At 38.2% G+C, this 19,677-nt stretch overlaps 1 protein-coding gene across 1 annotated transcript in view; it reads right to left on the reverse strand.

Moving 5' to 3' along the window:
* Positions 1-19,677, reverse strand: part of ADGRV1 (adhesion G protein-coupled receptor V1) — a 611,804-nt gene that overhangs the window by 49,263 nt on the left and 542,864 nt on the right. Inside the window, exon 87 of the mRNA XM_030927972.1 lies at positions 16,928-17,049. Within this exon, the coding sequence (XP_030783832.1) occupies positions 16,928-17,049 (122 nt within the window). The remainder of the gene's footprint in view (positions 1-16,927; positions 17,050-19,677) is intronic.

Here is a 19,677-nt window from a genome sequence, read left to right on the forward strand (position 1 = left end):
GATTTGTCTTTATAGATAGAATGTAAAAGGCCAGAATTCAATAATTGCAGGGGTTATGGTATTTACAAAAAAATAATTTTTTAGAAGCTTTTTTCCTCAATTACTTTAAACTGTTTAAACAGATCCCATAATCGTGTGACACAAAGACTTTGCTCATGTGACCATCCCCCTCCCCCAAGGCCTTTTCAACAGTATTTCCCTTTATTATCCTACATAAGCTTAATTCCAGCCAGACAAGGATGACTATGCTCTCCCCACCTTGTACATTTTCCCATTCCTGACTTCTATCTGAAGAACCTGAAGAGACTTCCTTTGCCTCTAGACTCATCCAAATTTAGTAACATTATAGCCTGGCTAAGGACCACATCTTTCCTAAAGCCATCTCTGACTTTTCTAGATATTCCTGTGAACTTATCAAATTATTATTATTGCTAAGAATAATTACAAATAACACTAAATAGCAACCACCACACTGACAATAAGAGTAGCTAATATTTTCTGAGCACCGTTCCTGCTTTGCACATGCGGCCATGCTTCACATATATTATTTATACTACTCAGTCCTCTCAACAATCCTAATCCTAAGGTGGGTTCTATTATTATTCTCATTTTTTGAAGACGGAACCTGAGGCTTACAGCAATTGAGTAACTTTCCCAATGATTCCCAGAGTAAGTGATAGGGAATTATCGTTAGTATCATCAGTTTAGCGTTTAACTATGAAGTGATCATTTGTGTCTCTTGAGTTGCTATTTATTGTGCAGTTTTTCAAATATTTTCAGTGTAGTAGTTGAGAAAATGGTTTTAGTAAAAAGCAAAACTGAGGTTTCCAATATAATACAAAATGTCCTCTTCTTTCAGCGTTGTAGTGTGTGATGAGGAAACTGATTATAGATTCCCCGCTCATATGTTATTTATTGGGTATGTGACCTTGCCTAAAAGTCTCTAAGCCTTTGCTTCTCCATGTGTAAAAAGGCAGGAATAAAAGTCCCTACCATTCAGGTTGCTGCAAAGATTTAACGAAATAAGTACAATTCCACATAATAAACACTTAATCAATATTATTGTTCTTGTTCTGATTTTTATCATAATATATATTGAGGGCATAGAATAATCAGTCTACAAATACATACATGAACATAGTCTGGATAGATTAATGTTTCTGAATGAATGAATAAATAAATATAACATTTCCAGTGTTATGATATTGGTTCCAACAATAAACTATGTATAATTTACTTTATATATTTGATATTACAAATTTTCCAAATAAAAATTTTAACTATAAAATTTTATAATCAATTGTGCTATGAAGAGTACTCTGATGAATTCAAATTCTTTTGTTTTCCTCGAATAGTTATGTATTAGATTTTTCTTGCAAACCTTTTTAAATGACCATCTTAACATTCTACTTTACCTACTTTTTACCTACTATTATTTAGTCTTAGCTAATAATTGTACTCCTGATAGGTGATGCTGCCTCTCTGGGTACTCCCTATTCTAGCAATCAACATGCAAAGAAAACTTTCTGAAAATTCTTTATGAAGGTCATGAGCCAATCCTGATTTTACCAATTTTATTCCTAAGTATCACATGCCAAATCAAATATTATCCGCCCAGTGTAGTGGCCCCCTTTTTGCAATGCTTGACTATATTACCACTTTATAACTGAGAGTTTCCAAGACTAGCAGTGTGGTACTGGCCCAACATGTCCCAAAACATTAATTATGGAACAAAGGACAAAATATAACAGGCAGATTTTATGTCTACATCACATTTATATGGCACCCATACATTGAGGTCTTATTTCCAAATAAGATTACTGAGTTGGTAGCTTAGTAAATGCAGCCTGTGATATCATCGGGCTTCTGAACAGATTGAATAATCAGACTAACCGAAGGGAATTAGAGAAAACACTGCTAACTGATTTCAGTGAAGTAATCTTACATGAAATGCATAGGCAGTTATGGTATCATATTAGGGACAAGAGAAAGGCAGTTAATGTTAATATACACCAGGTAAGTGCTAGAAATTTCACATTCTTTGGTTGATTTCCAATGGGTGCCTTGTAAAGTAAGTAGTGCTATCCTCATTTCAGAGAAATTATATAACTTGCCTACAATCACAAAACTAAAAATTAGTAAGACAGGATTTGTATTTCAAGGTATTTTCAATTTGCTGTTTCATGCCATTTCTCAAAGTAAAGAGAACATTATTTAAAATATTTGTAGAGGAAAACAGTGACATGGAATTGGTTTATTCTGCAAGACAGAAGATAAAACTTCCCAGACCCATCTATCTAAAGAGTTTAAAAAGAAAGTTCAGGCCGGGTGTGGTGGCTCAAGCCTGTAATCCCAGCAATTTGGGAGGCCGAGACGGGCGGATCACGAGGTCAGGAGATCGAGACCATCCTGGCTAACACGGTGAAACCCCATCTCCACTAAAAATACAAAAACTAGCCGGGCGAGGTGGCGGGCGCCTGTAGTCCCAGCTACTCGGGAGGGGGAGGCTGAGGCAGGAGAATGGTGTAAACCCGGGAGGCGGAGCTTGCAGTGAGCTGAGATCTGGCCACTGCACTCCAGTCCGGGCGACAGAGCGAGACTCCGCCTCAAAAAAAAAAAAAAAAAAAGAAAGTTCAGTTTATATTTGAATTCATGCTCTTTATATTTTTTTCAGTAGAACTGTAGTTGACATTTTTCTATCCGTATTCTGAGAAGGCAGATCTGTTTCCTGGAGTACTATCCATTTGGCGCATGTACCTTTAGTTGTAGTTGCCCTTTGTGTTATCAGTCTGTTTGTTTTTGTTTGTTTTGTTTTGTTTTTTAGATGGAGGCTCATTCTGTCGCCCAGGCTGGAGTACAATGGCATGATCTCGGCTCACTACAACCTTCGCCTCCTGTGTTCAAGCGATCCTTCTGCCTCCGCCTCCCAAGTAGCTGGGATTACAGGTGCCCACCATCATGCCCAGCTAATTTTTGTATTTTTAGTAGCCATGGGGTTTCACCATGTTAGCCAGACTGGCCTCAAGCTCCTGACCTCTAGTGATTTGCCCACCTTGGCCTCCCAAAGTGCTGGGATTATAGGCATGAGCCACTGCACCTGGCCAATCTGTTTTTCCTATTGTTTTATTTCAGCTTTGTGAAATAGGTGTGGCCATTCTGAAGCTGAAATATCATTTCTGAATCTCAATCTTCAATTGATGGATTACAGATTCTAAGATCTTACTCAACCTCCATATTTATTGTTTTAGTTTTGGTGAATGCAAGAAAAAGTACAGTTCATCAGCTGACCATAAGATGTTGCATGTACAGGCTTCCTCATCATGATGCTCTTAGGATGCCGGCCCAGGAGTATATGCCTTAAAAAGTATCCACTAAATACCTGATGAATTCCAGCACCTCTAACTATCTTCATTTATTAGTATGCAATCAGTATATGTTAAAAATTATTAGATATAGGGCCGGGCGCGGTGGCTCAAGCCTGTAATCCCGGCAGTTTGGAGCCCGAGATGGGCGGATCATGAGGTCAGGAGATTGAGACCATCCTGGCTAACATGGTGAAACCCCGTCTCTACTAAAAAAATACAAAAGCTAGCCGGGTGAGGTGGTGGGCGTCTGTAGTCCCAGCTACTCGGGAGGCTGCGGCAGGAGAATGGCGTAAACCCGGGAGGCAGAACTTGCAGTGAGCTGAGATCCGGCCACTGCACTCCAGCCTGAGCAACAGAGCGAGACTCCGTCTCAAAAAAAAAAAAAAAAAAAAAATTATTAGATATAATTTGTTGAAATAAATGTATTGAGATTTTTGTTGCTGGCTCTGATGGAGTAGTGTATGTCAGATTAACCTCATTGAGTACAACTATTTAAACTGGAGAAAAATGTTTTCACATACACTTATACAATAACAAAAATAGGAGCACGAACAAAACCAATAACACAAGAACAAGAACAATAATGAAACAAGGGTTGAAAGGCATCAGAGAGTACTCAAAACAGCCAGTAGTTGAGGGGCCAAGATCCTGGAGAGAAGCAAAACCCATTTATTGGGGAGCCCTATATTCAGCGCTGCTTTTTTTCCTATGAGAGACTTTGTAGTTTGCAGTGAGATGCCTAGAGGCTGAACAGAAAGTTGCAGCCTGAGACTTGCAGGAATCTGACACGGTTGGGGAGACAAACAACAGAGTTCAAGTCCTCCAAGGCAGCTAGGACTTGAGGAGCCACGATTCCAAAGAAAAAGGAAATGACGGCATGTCACACTTGTGAAGCTGCCTGTGCATGAGAGGAAAGGCTATGGGGACTAAGCAGAAAGCAGCTACTCAGAAGCTAAGAAGCTGAGTAATGAATTCAAGAGTCTCATAGTATTGGGGAATGAAAAAATGGAGTTCAGAGACAAGGAGGGGAGGTTTCTAGAAAACACAATAGGCTTTCACTGGAGTCCTGGGTCCCCTCCGCAAATTTCCACTTTGTCTCAAGAGAGAGAAAACTATAAATAGATTGGTTAACCTTCACATGGCCTGAAACCCATTTCCTTCCCTTCCTTCCTCCCTCCCTCCTTCCCTTTCTTTCTTTTGACAGAGTTGCTCTGTTGCTGAGGCTGGAGTGCAGAGGTGTGATCTTGGCTCACTGCAACCTCCGCTTCCCGGGTTCAAGCAATTCTCCTGCCTCAACCTTCTGAGTAGCTGCAATTACAGGCGTGTGCCACCACACCTGGCTAATTTTTGTATTTTTGGTAGAGATGGGGTTTCACTATGTTGGCCAAGCTGGTCTCGAACTCCTGACCTCAGGTGATCCACCCACCTCGGCTTCCCAAAGTGCTCGGATTATAGGCTTGAGCTACTGCACTCAGCCATCTTTCTGTGTGGTTTTGTGTTTTTGAGGTGAAGTCTTGCACTGTTGCCCAGGCTGGAGTGCGGTGATGCAATCTCGGCTCACTGCAACCTCCGCCTCCCAGGTTCAAGTGATTCTCCTACCTCAGCCTCCCAAGTAGCTGGGATTACAGGTTCCTGCCACCATGCCCAGCTATTTTTTATTTTTTTATTTTTTTATTTTTAGTAGAGATGGGGTTTCACTATGTTGGCCAGGCTGGTCTCTAACTTCTGACCACATGATCTGCCCGCCTCATCCTCCCAAAGTGCTGGAATTAGAGGCATGAGCCACTGCGCCTGGCTTTTTTTTTTTGAGATGCAGTCTCGCTCTGTTGCCCAGGCTGGAGTACAGCGATGTGATCTCGGCTCACTGCAACCTCTGCCTCCCAGGTTCAAGCAATTCTTCTGCCTCAGCCTCCTGAGTAGCTGGGACTAAGGGCACATGCCAGCATGCCCAGCTAATTTTTGTATTTTTAGTAGAGATGGGGTTTCGCCGTGTTGGCCAGGTTGGTCTCGAACTCCTGACCTCAGGGGATCCACTCACTTCGGCCTCCCAAAGTGCTGGGATTATAGGCATGAGTCACTGTGCACAGCCTCTTTCTTTTTTTAATGATACAATATGCTAGGATTTATTAGGAATATATAGACAATATACTGAGGGACTATAATTATGGAACAACTGATTCTCTTAGAGGAGGTAAAGGAAGGCCTCAATGGGGAGGTAATCTCTGAGCTGTGGAAACCCATTTTCTACTGGATCAAGGTGGTCTGCCTATATTCAATTTGCCTTCCAAAAGAAATTAAATTCTCTTAAGAGGGAAAAATTTGAACTTATCCTGAGATTGCACACTGACTGCCATCCATGGAAATTTAGCCTGTAATAGCTTTTGCTTGGCCCGCACAGTGTTTGCTTTTTTCATTTGCATTTGAGTGCTTTTAGGAGGAGTGTGAGTTCTCCAGTTCTTCTGCAGTCCCCACTGATCCCTATAGTCTCACAATAAGCACATTTCAGCCATATAAGTTACCTGCTTGAGCCTAAAGGCGTTTGGTACATATCTGAAAGCAGGTGAATGACATACAACAGATCTATACTGTAAACCAAGGAATGTGATGGTAGTTACAGAGGAGCTACAGGATCTGCATGAAGGAAATACTTGTGAGCGAATGCGACCATTGATGGGGAGAGCCTATGCCATAAGAGAAGAGTCAAAGACTAGGTTTACAGCCTCAGCTCGTTGGCCTCTCAGTTTTCTTTAAATATATCCTGAGATAAACACTTCTTTTTGCTCATTTATTCTGATTTGCACTTGTAAAATATTGCATAGTTTACAGATTTTATTTATACACATATATTTTTACACAATCCTTAGGACAAAATTTAGGGGCAAAATCAGCACCTCTGAAAAGCGGATAACTCATGTTGCTCGGTAAAATAGAGGTTGCTTGACACTTAACTACATGCATCTTCTACTAAATCTGACGGCTGAACATTACAAAATGTTGGTGTAAAATATTCATATAAAAGTATTTTTTAAAAAATGTATTCTCCCCACCCCAACATTTGAGTAATACGAGAGATAAGAATAAAATTTTAGATCCTGGAAAAAATTATCAGTTAACATTAAGACAATGAATCTGAATGACCAGGTAAAAACGAGTCCCAAATGTCACTTGCTTTGTTCTCCCGAACTCTTTTAAAGAGGACGTATGCATCTTGTTTAGTTTAAATCAAATCTTGTACATTTGCTCTTTCAAGTATTGGAGTGTGCTAGATCTTTTTGCAGGCAAAGTAAAGGCTCACAGAGCCCAGGAAAAGCACATTATTAATACATTCTTTAAATTGCAATAAATGTGATCATAGAACACTCAGAAAATGGAAACATCACAGGAAAAAAAAAAAAAACTAAAAGATTAAAAGATAGCACGAATTAGAGCGAAGAAACGGAGGCACCTGTTTGGAAGGAGGGAGCCAGGTATGAAAAGGTATAGTTCAAGCCTCTCATTACTAAAACTGTATTTGTGGAAGATGTTTACTGGCAGATCAGACCTTGACACTTTTATTTAGAGAACCCAGATGAAACAAAAGTGAAAATCCTGCAGTCTATCTAAAGAACGATGCCTGGTCAATCAACAGGCTAATGAGCAGGCAATGTCAGACACTGTCACTCATTGTGAAATGGAGTTAGCTTGTTGCTCAAAAACACAGAGATGTTTCACCAGCCCAGATGCTGCTGACCACAGGGCAGAGCGGCACAACCTGATTAAGAAAATTTAAGTACACCTCCTTGTCTCAGCTTCTATATATTTATCTGTGAAGTTATAGAAACCTTTGGGGATGTTTTGAAGGGCGCATGAGGCATTCATTAGTCTCCCTGAATTCTCACTTTACAAAACAAATTTAGTGAATTTTTTTTTTTCACTGAATTTGACATGGCTCTGGGACAAATCAATGATAGAGTCTCAGCCTCCCCTGGCTTCTACATGTTTATTCCAGGGTTTTCTGGGAAGACTGCTTTTCCGCTCTTCATGAATAGTTCATGTGCTAGTCTCCAATGGAAACAAAGTGACATTTCTTATTACTGTTGGCTGTTGGAAAGCAATTGGAAAGGGAGTGCCTTGAAACAATTAGTCCTCTGTAACTGATTATTTAACAATGTGTATTTCCCAAGAGCTGTTTATCCTCAAAAGGAAGCAGCCAAGACTAAATATGTACTGTATCTAAGCAGACACCTGCACTGAACCCTTCTGGATACTAAATGAGAATTGAAGGGGGATTATTAATTTGATCCAGTATTCCATTTGGGATGGAATCTATATTTTCTATGAGCAAATAAATATGTTCCATTTCTTATGATACCTCAAAAGCTATTTTCATTTGGGAAAATTTCTTCCTAAAAGATGGCTTTAATTTTAAAACTGAAATTCAACATATACCAACAAGAGACACATAGAAAACAAGAAAAGAAAGGGTAAAAGGCAGGGTGGGTGGAGAGAGAGAGAACTGTTTGTTTTTTTAAAATAAGAAAAATGTTTTCTGTGTTTAAGGCACTCTAGTGACCACCAAAAAACAATTTTTAAAAAACAGAATAAACTGTTTCCATCTTTCAATCACTTATTTCCCAGCCATTTAGTAGCTTAAGACATGGGGCTAGGAATGAAAATGATTTTAACCAACTGGCTCTTTAAGTCTGAATATGGACTACGTATTTTTAGCTACAAATTCCATGTTGTAACTCCCCTCTCTGAAATAGGGAATGATTCAAAACGTGCCAGGGAACATCTCGAGACCAGATGCTTATACAAACGAACATGTACAAGTCAGTCACAGAGAAACAGTCAAACAGTACTCTGGAGAATGCAGTCTCATAACTGACATACTGAGAAGTGTCATATCCCAACACTGTGCAAAGCTCTGCTCACTTGCCAGCTTATGCATTCCAAGAAGAATGCGTTTCAGATTTTGGAAAGCTTCTATGCATATGAACCTTCTCCACAAATGGATTTTCTAGCATCTCCAAGCAGCACACGTCTGTTACTGCTGGCTACACTCATTATCTTACATGGGATTCTCTCTACATGTGAGAAAATTGTCAGTGAAATTCTAACATAGTAAGTGTGAGAGACCCCCTAGAAGAAAACCTGAAATAAATGCTGTATTTCAGCCTGAATCTGACTGGTTCAGGTTAAAATTAGAAGAAATATTTCAGCACATAATTTCAGCTAGGAGTGACATGCAAAATATTTAATGATGAGTGTGGCATAAGCATTGCCCAATCAGAATGGCTGCAGGTCTAGCGCTGCACTAGCATCCTGGAGGATCCCTGTCTGGAAGCCTAGAGATGCTTCTAATCTCAATGGGTGGAAGCCTAGAACACCTGCAAGCTTTGGACAGTAGCTATATTCAATATTTTAACTGACAGGGTTCTGTCAGGGTCTTCCAGCTGAGTATAAACCTGGTGATTATTACCAATAAATGATGATACAAATTTGGAAATAACTTGGCCTGAATAGTTTAAGAAACTTACGACCTGCCTTAGAAATGACAAACTCAACTCAGTTTTTTTAAAATAGAGGTTATTGGATTAATGGAACAGGAAAATAAAAAATATTAAACATAGCTTCTTATGAATTTCTTGTGGAAAATATAGAGACATTGGTTATATGATAGATCACAAGCACTATTCTAACAAACTGATATCACACTGATAAAGTTTCCTAATTTTGTGACAGAAGCTGTTGCTCGCCTTGCCCCAAACTTATATCAATGAACAAGCAGATTTAGAAAGTAAGTATAGTGGATGTCTGTTACTTTGGCCTGCCTAGCACTGTTGCCCCCTTCTGTTGGTAACAGAATCCTTTCTTCTGGCAGGAATTCCATTCCATGTGGTTTTTTATGAAACCAGCTTGACTCTTTCCATTATTGGACTCTGTTCATGACCCAGGCCTGGCCAGAGTACCTGTTACCCTGTGATTGGTTCCTGCATGGGATGCGACCCAGGATGGTACCATTCAGTCCTCCATAGGATTTTCTTATCTAGGAATAAGCTCTTTCCTGCTGGGGCTGGAAAGCTGGCAGGAGGTGAGTCTTGCTCCGTGGCGGCCACCATGATCAATGTACTTGGAAAGCCCATTCAGCGGAAGGAAACATAGAACCCCAAGGCCTTTGGAATCTGGGCTCACTAGGCATGTAGGTAAAAAAGTACTTTTCTTCTCTCTTGAAGTCAGAGCCCTTCTTTTGACAAAAAATAAAGCACAATGAAAATCAGGATTTGTTAACCTCACATCATGGGGAAGTGGCAACAACACAATTATCATGACCATGATCATGTGTTATATAGTAGCTACTGGAATTAGGAACAAATTCTGATTGAATAAGCTGAAAGGGCATTTTCACCTTCATTCTCTATGTTCTGCTCACCCTTGATATCCAACAGTTTAATTTTTTTAAAAGATCAAGAAAATGTAAAGAATAAGGATAGACCAGTAAGACTCTGAGTAAAAAGTTCACTTCTTGGACGAGAAGAAGTCCTTATAGTTCAAGGAAGAGTATTCAGCAATAAAAATTAACAATGTTTAGAATGATGATTTTTAAACCTTATATTTGCATTTGTATCCATAATGCTTTGCAAAATACCTCACATGCATTTTCCTAAATGTGCAAATGTATTAAAAAGTTTGGTAGTTCAACTTTGAAATTTTAGGAAGTGATAAATTTCAGGTAAATATTTTAGATAATATTTTAAGTGATCAAAATTTTCTTATTTAAAATACATCAGACACTAAATATCAAAAAATCAGGCTAGACATGGTGGCCCATGCCTATAATCCCAGCACTTTGGGAGGCTGAGGTGGGAGGATCACTTGAGGCCAGCAGTTCAAGACCAGCCCAGGGCAACATAGTAAAACCTTGTCTCTACAAAAAAATAAAAATTAAAAAACAGCCAGGCATGGTAGTGTGTGCCTGTAGTTCAGCTACTTGTGGGGATGAGGCAGGAGGATTGCTTGAGCCCAGGAGTTCAAGGCTGCAGTGAGCTATGATCATGTCATTGCCCTCCAGCTTGGGAGACACAGCAAGACCCAGTCTCAAAGGAAAAAAAAAAGACTGTAGAGAAAGAGGACAGAGGTGGCTAGAGATCCTGAGATCTCAGATTCTAGAGTGCGTGTTGAAAAATATTTTTAAAAAACTTAAAAGATTAAAAAGATCAGAATACTATATAAATATCACCTTTCAATAATCAGTTTTAGAGCACCTATGACATCATAATAATCTGGATAAAAAATTAGTCAGTAATCTTCTCTGAGCAAAATGTAGTAAACAAGCATAAGATACATAATATGCTTTTATGGTCATAGGTGTTGGCAAAAGTCAGTAGAGAAATATGAAAGCCATCCGAGGGCGGGGGGGCAGGGGAGGAAACAAGTGTTTATGGAACATACTTAAAAAATCTTACTATTAATACTATATAGCCATATTCCATGGAAAGGCCTAAATTGAATACCTCAAGTGATTTATAAGTTAAATGAACCAAAATAAACTCTAGAAAAAGGATATTTTCCAGGTGTTTCTTAATAGACATTACTTTTAGGACTGATTCACTGAGCACCTGGTACCAGGAATGTGCCAGTGTGCCAGGTACCAACCAACAGTAGTACAAATAATCATTGCTGCTTCAGTAATGTCACCTGGATTGAATTAAGCTCATTAAACATAAGTTTAAAATATTTTTAGTTTTTACTTATTCTTAGTTTCCAATAAGTTCTTCAAAGAAAGAGACCGAAATGTTTTCTTGTATGTACCAGTGACATATATTACTATGTTCCACAGTCCTCCTTTCTTTACAAACCTCCATAAGAGCTCAATAAACTTTTCCTGTGCATGTGGTTTGATAGGTTACCCAGGCTACCATTATAATCCTAAGGCTTACATTTATTTAATTACTGCTGACTGGCTCAATTACAGATTTAAGTTGTCTAATCTCCACTGAATCCCACTGATTTTTCTCTAAGCAATCCATTTATTGATGATCTTTCAACATAGTTTAAGTTATGTATGTTCTGTCTAGAAACTGCTCCATACCTTTTTAAAATTTTTATCTCATGCTTTGAACCCATTCCTCTCAACAAATGACCTTGCCTCTTGCCTTTAAGACAAAAGAGAGGGCATTACATGCAAATGCCAACATTCCACACTTTCAGCTCCAGAGTAGTGTTTCATGTTCACCAATCATTTATTCTTTCCCCAGCCTCAGAGAAAACAAAACAAAACAAAACAAAAAACATTGCTACTCCTCCCTCAGAGAAGCCCTCTATCTCTTCTGTTCTTCCTGCCTCGTCCATGATCTTGCCATGACAATAAATCTTTCCTATAGATGTCAATTTCTCCTTTGTTAGTTCTTGTCACGAGAAAACAAAACCAAAAAATCTCCTTTGAACCAACCAACCTCCCTTCCTAAGCGATTTCTTTCTCTCTTTGCAGTCTCTATTTCACTTCTTTTTCTCATATTGTAGTTCCTAGACCAGCCGAATCAGTACCACCTGGAAACTTATTAGAAATGCAAATGATCAGATTCCACCCAGACCTACTGTATCAGAAACTCTGGGTGTGGGGTATAACATCTGTGTTTTAACAAGTTCCCCATGGAATTCTGCTGCACATAACGGTTTTGGGAACCACTGCTGTAGACTGCATTGTTCCTCAGTTCTCATCCTATTTAACTTCTCTGCTACACTAGCCAGAGTTAGGCATTGCGTCCTCTTGAACTTTCTTTTCTACCTACAACTACAAACCCTATCCAGGTTCTCTTCCTAGCTCTCTGATTACTCATTAACAATTTCTTTCATTAGCCCTATCTCTGTACCCAGTTACTAAAACATTGGTATACAGTATTTAGCAATGTCTCCTAAATCTCACCAACTTCACAGCTTATTCCCCAGACCTTGCTCTTTATGTAATCTCCATTTGGACTAAAGATATCAGTGCCCAGCCATTCATTCAAGCCAGAAATTTCTAAGTGATGTTCCTCTCTCACACTTTACCTTCCTATATTTAATTGGTCAACCAAATTTCATTAATATTTATCTCATGCTCCTCATGGGTCAGAAGAATTAATATTGTTAAAACAACCATACTAGCCAAAGCAATCTACAGAGCTGATGCAACCCCTATCAAAATACCCATAATATTCTTCTCAGAAATAGAAAAAATAAAATAAAATCCTAAAATTTGTGTGGGATCACAAAAGACCTCAAATAACTAAAGCAATCCTGAGCAAAAGAACAAAGCTGAAGGCATTGTACTATCAGAATTCAAAATATACTACAAAGCTATAGTAACCAAAACAGCATGGTATTGGCATAAACAAAGACAAGTGGACCAATGGAACAGAATAGAGAAACACAAAATTAATCCACATTATCTACAGCCAACTGATTTTTGACAGAGGGCAGCTAGAACATTAATTGGGGAAAGGAAAGTCTCTTCAATAAAGGTTGCTGGGAATCCTGGATGTTCACATGCAGAAGAAAAAATCTAGACCCCCGACTCTCACCCTATACAAAAACCAACTCAAAATGGATCAAAGACCTAAATGTAAGACCCAAAACTATAAAATTACTGGAAGAAAACAAGGTGAAATGCTTCACTTTATAATTTTGTAAATAGATTCTTATTTATAAAAGGTTTTTAAATATAAAAGGATATTAAATATAAAGAAAAGGTTTTAAAGGCTATTAAATATAAATAAAAGGTTTATAAATATAATAAGAATCTATTTATAAAATTATAAGAATCTAAAGATTCTTATTTATAAAATATTTTCCTAGACCAATGTTCTGAAGCATTTATAAAATGTTTATTTCATAAACAAATGGGATTAAGTCAAACTAAAAAGCCTCTGCACAGCAGGAAACAATTAACAAAGTAATAAAGACAACCTAGCGGATGAGAGAAAATATCTGTAAACTATTCATCTGACAGATAATTAATATGCAGAACGTACAAGGAACTCAAACATTTCAACAGCAAAAGCAATCTAAATAAAACAGGCAAATGATCTGAACAGTTATACAAATGGCCAACAAATATATGAAAAAATGCTCAGCATCACTAATCATCAGGCAAGTGCCAAACAAAGCCAAAGTGAATTATCATCTCACCCCAGTTAGGATGACTATCATCAAAAAGACAAAAAATAAGTGCTGGTGATGATGCAGAGAAAACAGAACTCTTCTACACTGCTAGTATAACCACTATGCAGAATGGCATGGAGGGTCCTAAAAAAATTGTCAATAGAACTACATATGATCCAGTCATCTCGCCACTGAGCATTTATCCCAAGGAAAGAAAATCAGTGTATTGAAGAGACATCTGCACACTCATGTTTGTTGCTGCACTATTTGCAATAGCCAAGATGTGGAATCAACCTATATGCCCAACAACCAATGAATGGATAAGGAAAATGGTAAATATACACAATGGAATACTATTCAGCCATAAAAAAGAATGATGGCCAGGTGCGGTGGCTCACACCTGTAATTCCAGCACTTTGGGAGGCAAGGTGAGTGGACTGCTTGAGTTCAGGAGTTCAAGAGCAGCCTGGGAAACATGGCGAAACCCTGTCTCTACAAAACAAACAAACAAACAAACAAAATTAGCCAGGCATGGTGGCATGTGCCTGTAGTCCCAGCTACTTGGGAGGCTGAGGTGGGAGGATCGCTTGAGCCTGAGGTGGAGGCTCAAGTGAGCTGAGTTCGTGTCACTGCATTCCAGCCTGGGTGACAGAGTAAAACTCTGTCTCAAAAACAAACAAACAAAAAAACCAAAAAAAAGAAAAGGTTGGTGCAAATGTAACCGCGGTTTTTGCCATTACTTTTATTGACAAAAATCACAATTACTTTTGCATCAACCCAATGAAAAAATAAAATAAAATCCTAAAATTTGTGTGGGATCACAAAAGACCTCAAATAACTAAAGCAATCCTGAGCAAAAGAACAAAGCTGAAGGCATTGTACTATCAGAATTCAAAATATACTACAAAGCTATAGTAACCAAAACAGCATGGTATTGGCATAAACAAAGACAAGTGGACCAATGGAACAGAATAGAGAAGCACAAAATTAATCCACATTATCTACAGCCAACTGATTTTTGACAGAGGGCAGCTAGAACATTAATTGGGGACATTTATGGCAACATAGATGGAACTGGAGGACATTATGGTAAGTGAAATAACCCAAGAACAGAAAGTTAGACATTGCATGTTCTCACTCATGTGTGGAAGCTAAAAAATGTTGATCTCATAGAAGTAAAAAGTAGAACAGAGGGTACTAGAAGCTGGGAAGGGTAGGGGAAAAAGGAGGATAGGGAAAGATTTGTTGAAAGATATAAAATTACAGCTAGATAGAAGAACTAAGTTCTTGTGTTCTATAGCACTACAGGATGACTATAGTTAACAATATTTTATAGTTTCAAAGTGCTAGATGGAGGATATTGAATATTCCCAACACAAAGTAATGATAAATGTTTGAGACGATAGATATGCTAATTCTTTTATTATATGTTACATGTATCAATACGTCACTATGTAGCCATAAACATACAATTATTACATGTCAATTAAACAATAAAACGAAAAGTGTTTATCTCTGTAACAACTCTCAAACCTGTTACCTACATTTTATTCCCAGGCACACTGCCAGAACATCTATAGTCTAAAATACGACAATAACCTACCTACTTAGAGCTGCTCTTTTTTTCAATATCCTCTCATAAACATTTCGTTATCCTTCCAGTACAAACATGTCATCCCATTCAAAATGAAAAAAAAAATTAATTGACAAGATTTAAAAACATTAGAGCAAACCAAAGAAAAAACACAACTTTGATGGCTTCCCTTTGCTTAAAGACTAAAATTCAGCATCCTGAGCATAGAAAGCTGGCATTTAAACCAATCTACGCTTTCTGTCTCCTCTCCCACCACTTCTTTTCTAATTGCAAGACGTTTCTTTTTCCTTCTCAACCCATTGCTTAATCTAGGTGAGATTAGTTATTTTCCCTTCTTGCAGCCTTGGCTAACAGTCTTCTCTGCCTGAAATTCCCATCTCTAACCATATACTCATTTATTATTTAATAAGCATTAAATGTGTCATTATCTCAGGGGCAAGTAAAATGAATGACATATATCAGGTCTGCTCAGGGCTTGGAAATTGTTGCCATGTAAATACTGCCTTGAAAAAAAAGCCAGCAATTCAGGTTTTTAATGTGAAAATTCTCAATTTTAAAAGTTTGAAGTAAATATTTGAAAATCTAAAACAATCTTTTGTATAACATTGTGTGTCTGCCAAGCAAAACACACCTGCAGGCTGTTGGTTTGGACCTTGTTCTTAGTTCTACTAGGCCCTAGGGATCCAAAGATAACCAAGACCGAGCCTCTACCCTGATGGTCAACAGGCCCCTACTCACTTTCAAAATGCTCTGTTTACATGGCACCTGCCATATTGGATTCTTAAGAGTTAATTGTTTACTCCTTGAATCATCAAATCCCAGAGAAGCCGAGCTGTCTTTTTACCACCTGGCAATAGTAAGTGCTCACCTGTAACCATAGACAGTTTTCTATATAGAAACTTGTACCAACTTGGTTCTAAACTTTTAGTTATTTTGTATTTTCCCCTTCCTAAATTGATAATATGCCTTGATTAGGCACCATCATGTAAGCTATGATCTAACTAAAGAATTTGTCTGCTCAGGTGCAAACCTAAAAGATGATCAGAGTCACATTTCAGTTGTATGCTACAATTCTGAAAGTGTGTATATGTCTGTGTGTTTGCCACACATCATCCTTGCAAGACGGTAGCCAAAAGAAGGACTATTTAGAGATAATTTTAGTAAATTTAAGAAATTATTTTAGTCTAGGGCAGATCTTTTTACTTTGGAAAACAAGGAAAATGTGTTCACTTGTTCCTTGTTAATATCAGGGTGCAACATCTTTCCATTTAACAAAAGTACTAAAAATGTCAGCTTTCATTTTTGCTGCAGTTATATAATTTCTAGTTATCCAAGCATGCTTATAAAACTAATTTAAGCTGGGCACTGCTGGACTTAGGAGATGTCAGTCATGTTTTAGTGAACCAAACACTCTCATTTCAGTAAGCATCACACTTAAGAGGGGATTGCTTGAACATCACTATTTCACTCCTCAATTGATCTAATTTCTAGACCCAGCCACAATCCAAATATGTGCATTGATCTTACATGGCTGCCATCTGCAAAGTTGATAAACATCAATCCTACTGAAAAAGAAATATGTTTGTGTAGTTACTTTGATGTTGTCAAAATGAAGGAGAATAAATATTTTTCTTCCCTAACTGTATAATGAGCAAGTTAGAATCCCAGTCATATTTCAAATGTTAAAGATTTAGGCTCCTATCATTTTATTTTACAACTCTATATGATGTTATTGTATGCACAAATTCACCTGTGTGTGGATGCCTGACTCTTTAATATTGAAATTCTATGCCTTGTGTTCATTAAGATAAATGTATGTTGTCACTAACCAAACTGTAAGGCTTACCTGCAGACTGTTGAAAATGACAAAGAGAACCAACATCCAGAAGTGTCTGTAGGCCATGTGTAGTCCTCCCCAAAGCCATGTCACAGAAATCAGAGCAAAGAGATATAAAATCAGTGGAATTTCTAGAAATTAAAAAAAAAAAAGAATTTTTGAGCTTCAGAATACTGCACAGTCACAGGTATACACAAAGTTATTTTTGGCTTCTTTCTGTGGTATTCTAAGTGCCCATTTTGAGAGAACAACCTTGGAAATCCCATTCTTATGCCAGAGGAGAGAAGGCACATTGCTGAGTCCACATTCTTTCTGTTTTGCAAATGGGGCTGCTGGTAGGTCCAGGCGTGGATGGGGAAGGATGAGAACTGTTCCTCTCCTAGACTACCACCTGCTGGACTGTTCAGAAAGTACCACAAGCAACAATGGAGTTGTAGAAATCTCGTTAAAAGAGTGTTCCACCAGAAAATGGCAGTCAGTAGTGTGCTCCCGAAATTAGCATATTCCAACCAGGCACTTAATAACAGAAATTACATAACATTGTGTGTGTGTGTGTGCACGCATGCGTGTGTGTGTTGGAAAAACCTGTACTCACATCCTTTTTCTGATTGAGAAGACACCAAAATTTATTGGTAAGTTTAAGAGCAAAGAGGAAGTGACTGATTCATAATGATCAACTAAGTTTATTCTACACATATTCTAATGCAGTTTGTTTCAAACGTTTTCAGAATAGATTTTCTCAGGGTCAAGGTACTTTATTACCCTTTCCACTTGTTTATTTTGAATTTTGTTTGCTATCTGAGTTTTAGAATAATAACCATACAGAGGTGATTTTAATATTTAAATGACAAGTTATGTAAGATTTAGAAAGTGAATCAGATCTTTGCAGCCACAAATAAACACATTTCCAAGCTGTTGAAAGACATCAGGGTAGACCACACCACTGACAACTTTCATGACAGACCTCAAAGCCCTTCTTTACCCACTACCATCAATTAACACCTAAAATCCTCGTGCACTATGGAATTTAAACAGTTGCTTACAACTTTAGCAATTTTCAAATTTAATTTTATTTGGAAACAATCTCAAATATACAGAAGAGGTGCAAGTAGAGTACAATGAGAAAGTTTTTTTTTTTTTCCTGAATCAATTGAATATTGTCAATCTGATTCCCCATTACCCTCTGAATAATGTGTGTTTTCTACAAAGACATTTTCCTACATAAACATGATGCCATAAAATCAGGAAATTAACACCAATATAGTACTATCATTCTCAGATTCCATTTTATTATACCAGTAATTTCCTTTTTAGCAGAGAGATCCAGAGATCCAGCCTTGTATAGCTGACACGTCTCTGTAAACTCTTAATCCCAAATGGGTCTTCCGTGTGTCCTTGACTTTTGTAACCCTGACACTTTTGATGATTACCAGCCAGTTTTTCTTGTAGAGTATCCTTAAATTTGAGTTTATTTGATTTTTCTCATGATTAGATTTAGATTATGAACTGTTAGAAATCACAGAAGGGATGCTGGGTTCATCTTACAGCATTCTATCAGGTGGCACAAGAACTCAGTTTATCTCATTACTGAAGATGTTCATTTTGGTCACTTGATTAAGATGGTGGCTGCACAAATTCTTCACTATAAAGTTAGCATTTTTCCCTTTGTAATGAAGAAGTTTTATCTGTGGCATTTCTTTGAAACTATGTAAATATCTTTTTCCTTACCAAATGTTTGATTTATCCACTTACTTATTTTCTAATATAGACTAATAGATTCCTGCTTATTTAGCATATTATCCATTATTCTTTCTTTTACCCTTTTTCCTTTCTTTCTCCCTCCCTCCCTCCTTCCTTATTTCTTTTTTCGTTTTCTCTTTTCTTTTTCCTCTCCTTTTCCTTCGCATAGGGTCATACAAAGTCTTTCTCCATTGCCCAGACTGGAGTGCAGTGGTGTTGTCACAGCTCACTGCAGGTTTGACCTCCTGGGCTCAAGCCATCCCCCCACCTCTCAGCCTCCCAAGTAGCTGAAACTACAGGTGTATGCCACCACACCCACCTAATTTTTGTATTTTTTGTATACATGGGGTTTTGCCATGTTGTCTGGCTGGTCTTGAAATTCTGGGCTTAAGCGATCCGCGTGCCTTGGCCTCCCAAAGTGCTGGGATTACAGGCATAAGCCATGGTACCCAGCCACTATCATTGTTTGTTTTGATGCCAAGTTGTCCCTAGTGGGAACCCTTTCAAGATGGTTTCTGTGCCTGTGGTTATATCCTCATCATTCTACTAGCAGTTGTTTGCTTTTTGGCCCAAGATGTTTCAAATGTTCTCTGTCCCAGTCCTGGTTTCTTTTAGGGGAGAATGATATTTAGAAACTGTGATCTGGGGCTAGGTATGGTCACTGCTGTTGCTGCTCCTAAGCTCTCTCAGTAGATAGAGTGAGAGGATACACATGCATATGCACACGCAAACACATTTAGATCTGTTTTACTCTATCTATCCCCATATAATGAAATTCATTAGTTCATTTCAATGCTTCTAATTCCAACCCAACATCACAGGGTTAATTCCAGTTTTCTTCCTTTCCATATTTGTAACTCTTCTGTGTTGGTAAGAGATCTATTTCTCATTATTCTTGAACTCCTAGATTCAGGCGATCTGCCTACCTCGGCCTCTCGAAGTGCTGGGATTACAGGTGTGAGCCACTGCACCCCGCTATTTCTTATTATTCTTAATATATCTACTGATCCGATCCACTC

The sequence above is a fragment of the Rhinopithecus roxellana genome, chromosome 3 (assembly GCF_007565055.1).
Source record: "Rhinopithecus roxellana isolate Shanxi Qingling chromosome 3, ASM756505v1, whole genome shotgun sequence".
NCBI lineage: Eukaryota > Metazoa > Chordata > Mammalia > Primates > Cercopithecidae > Rhinopithecus > Rhinopithecus roxellana.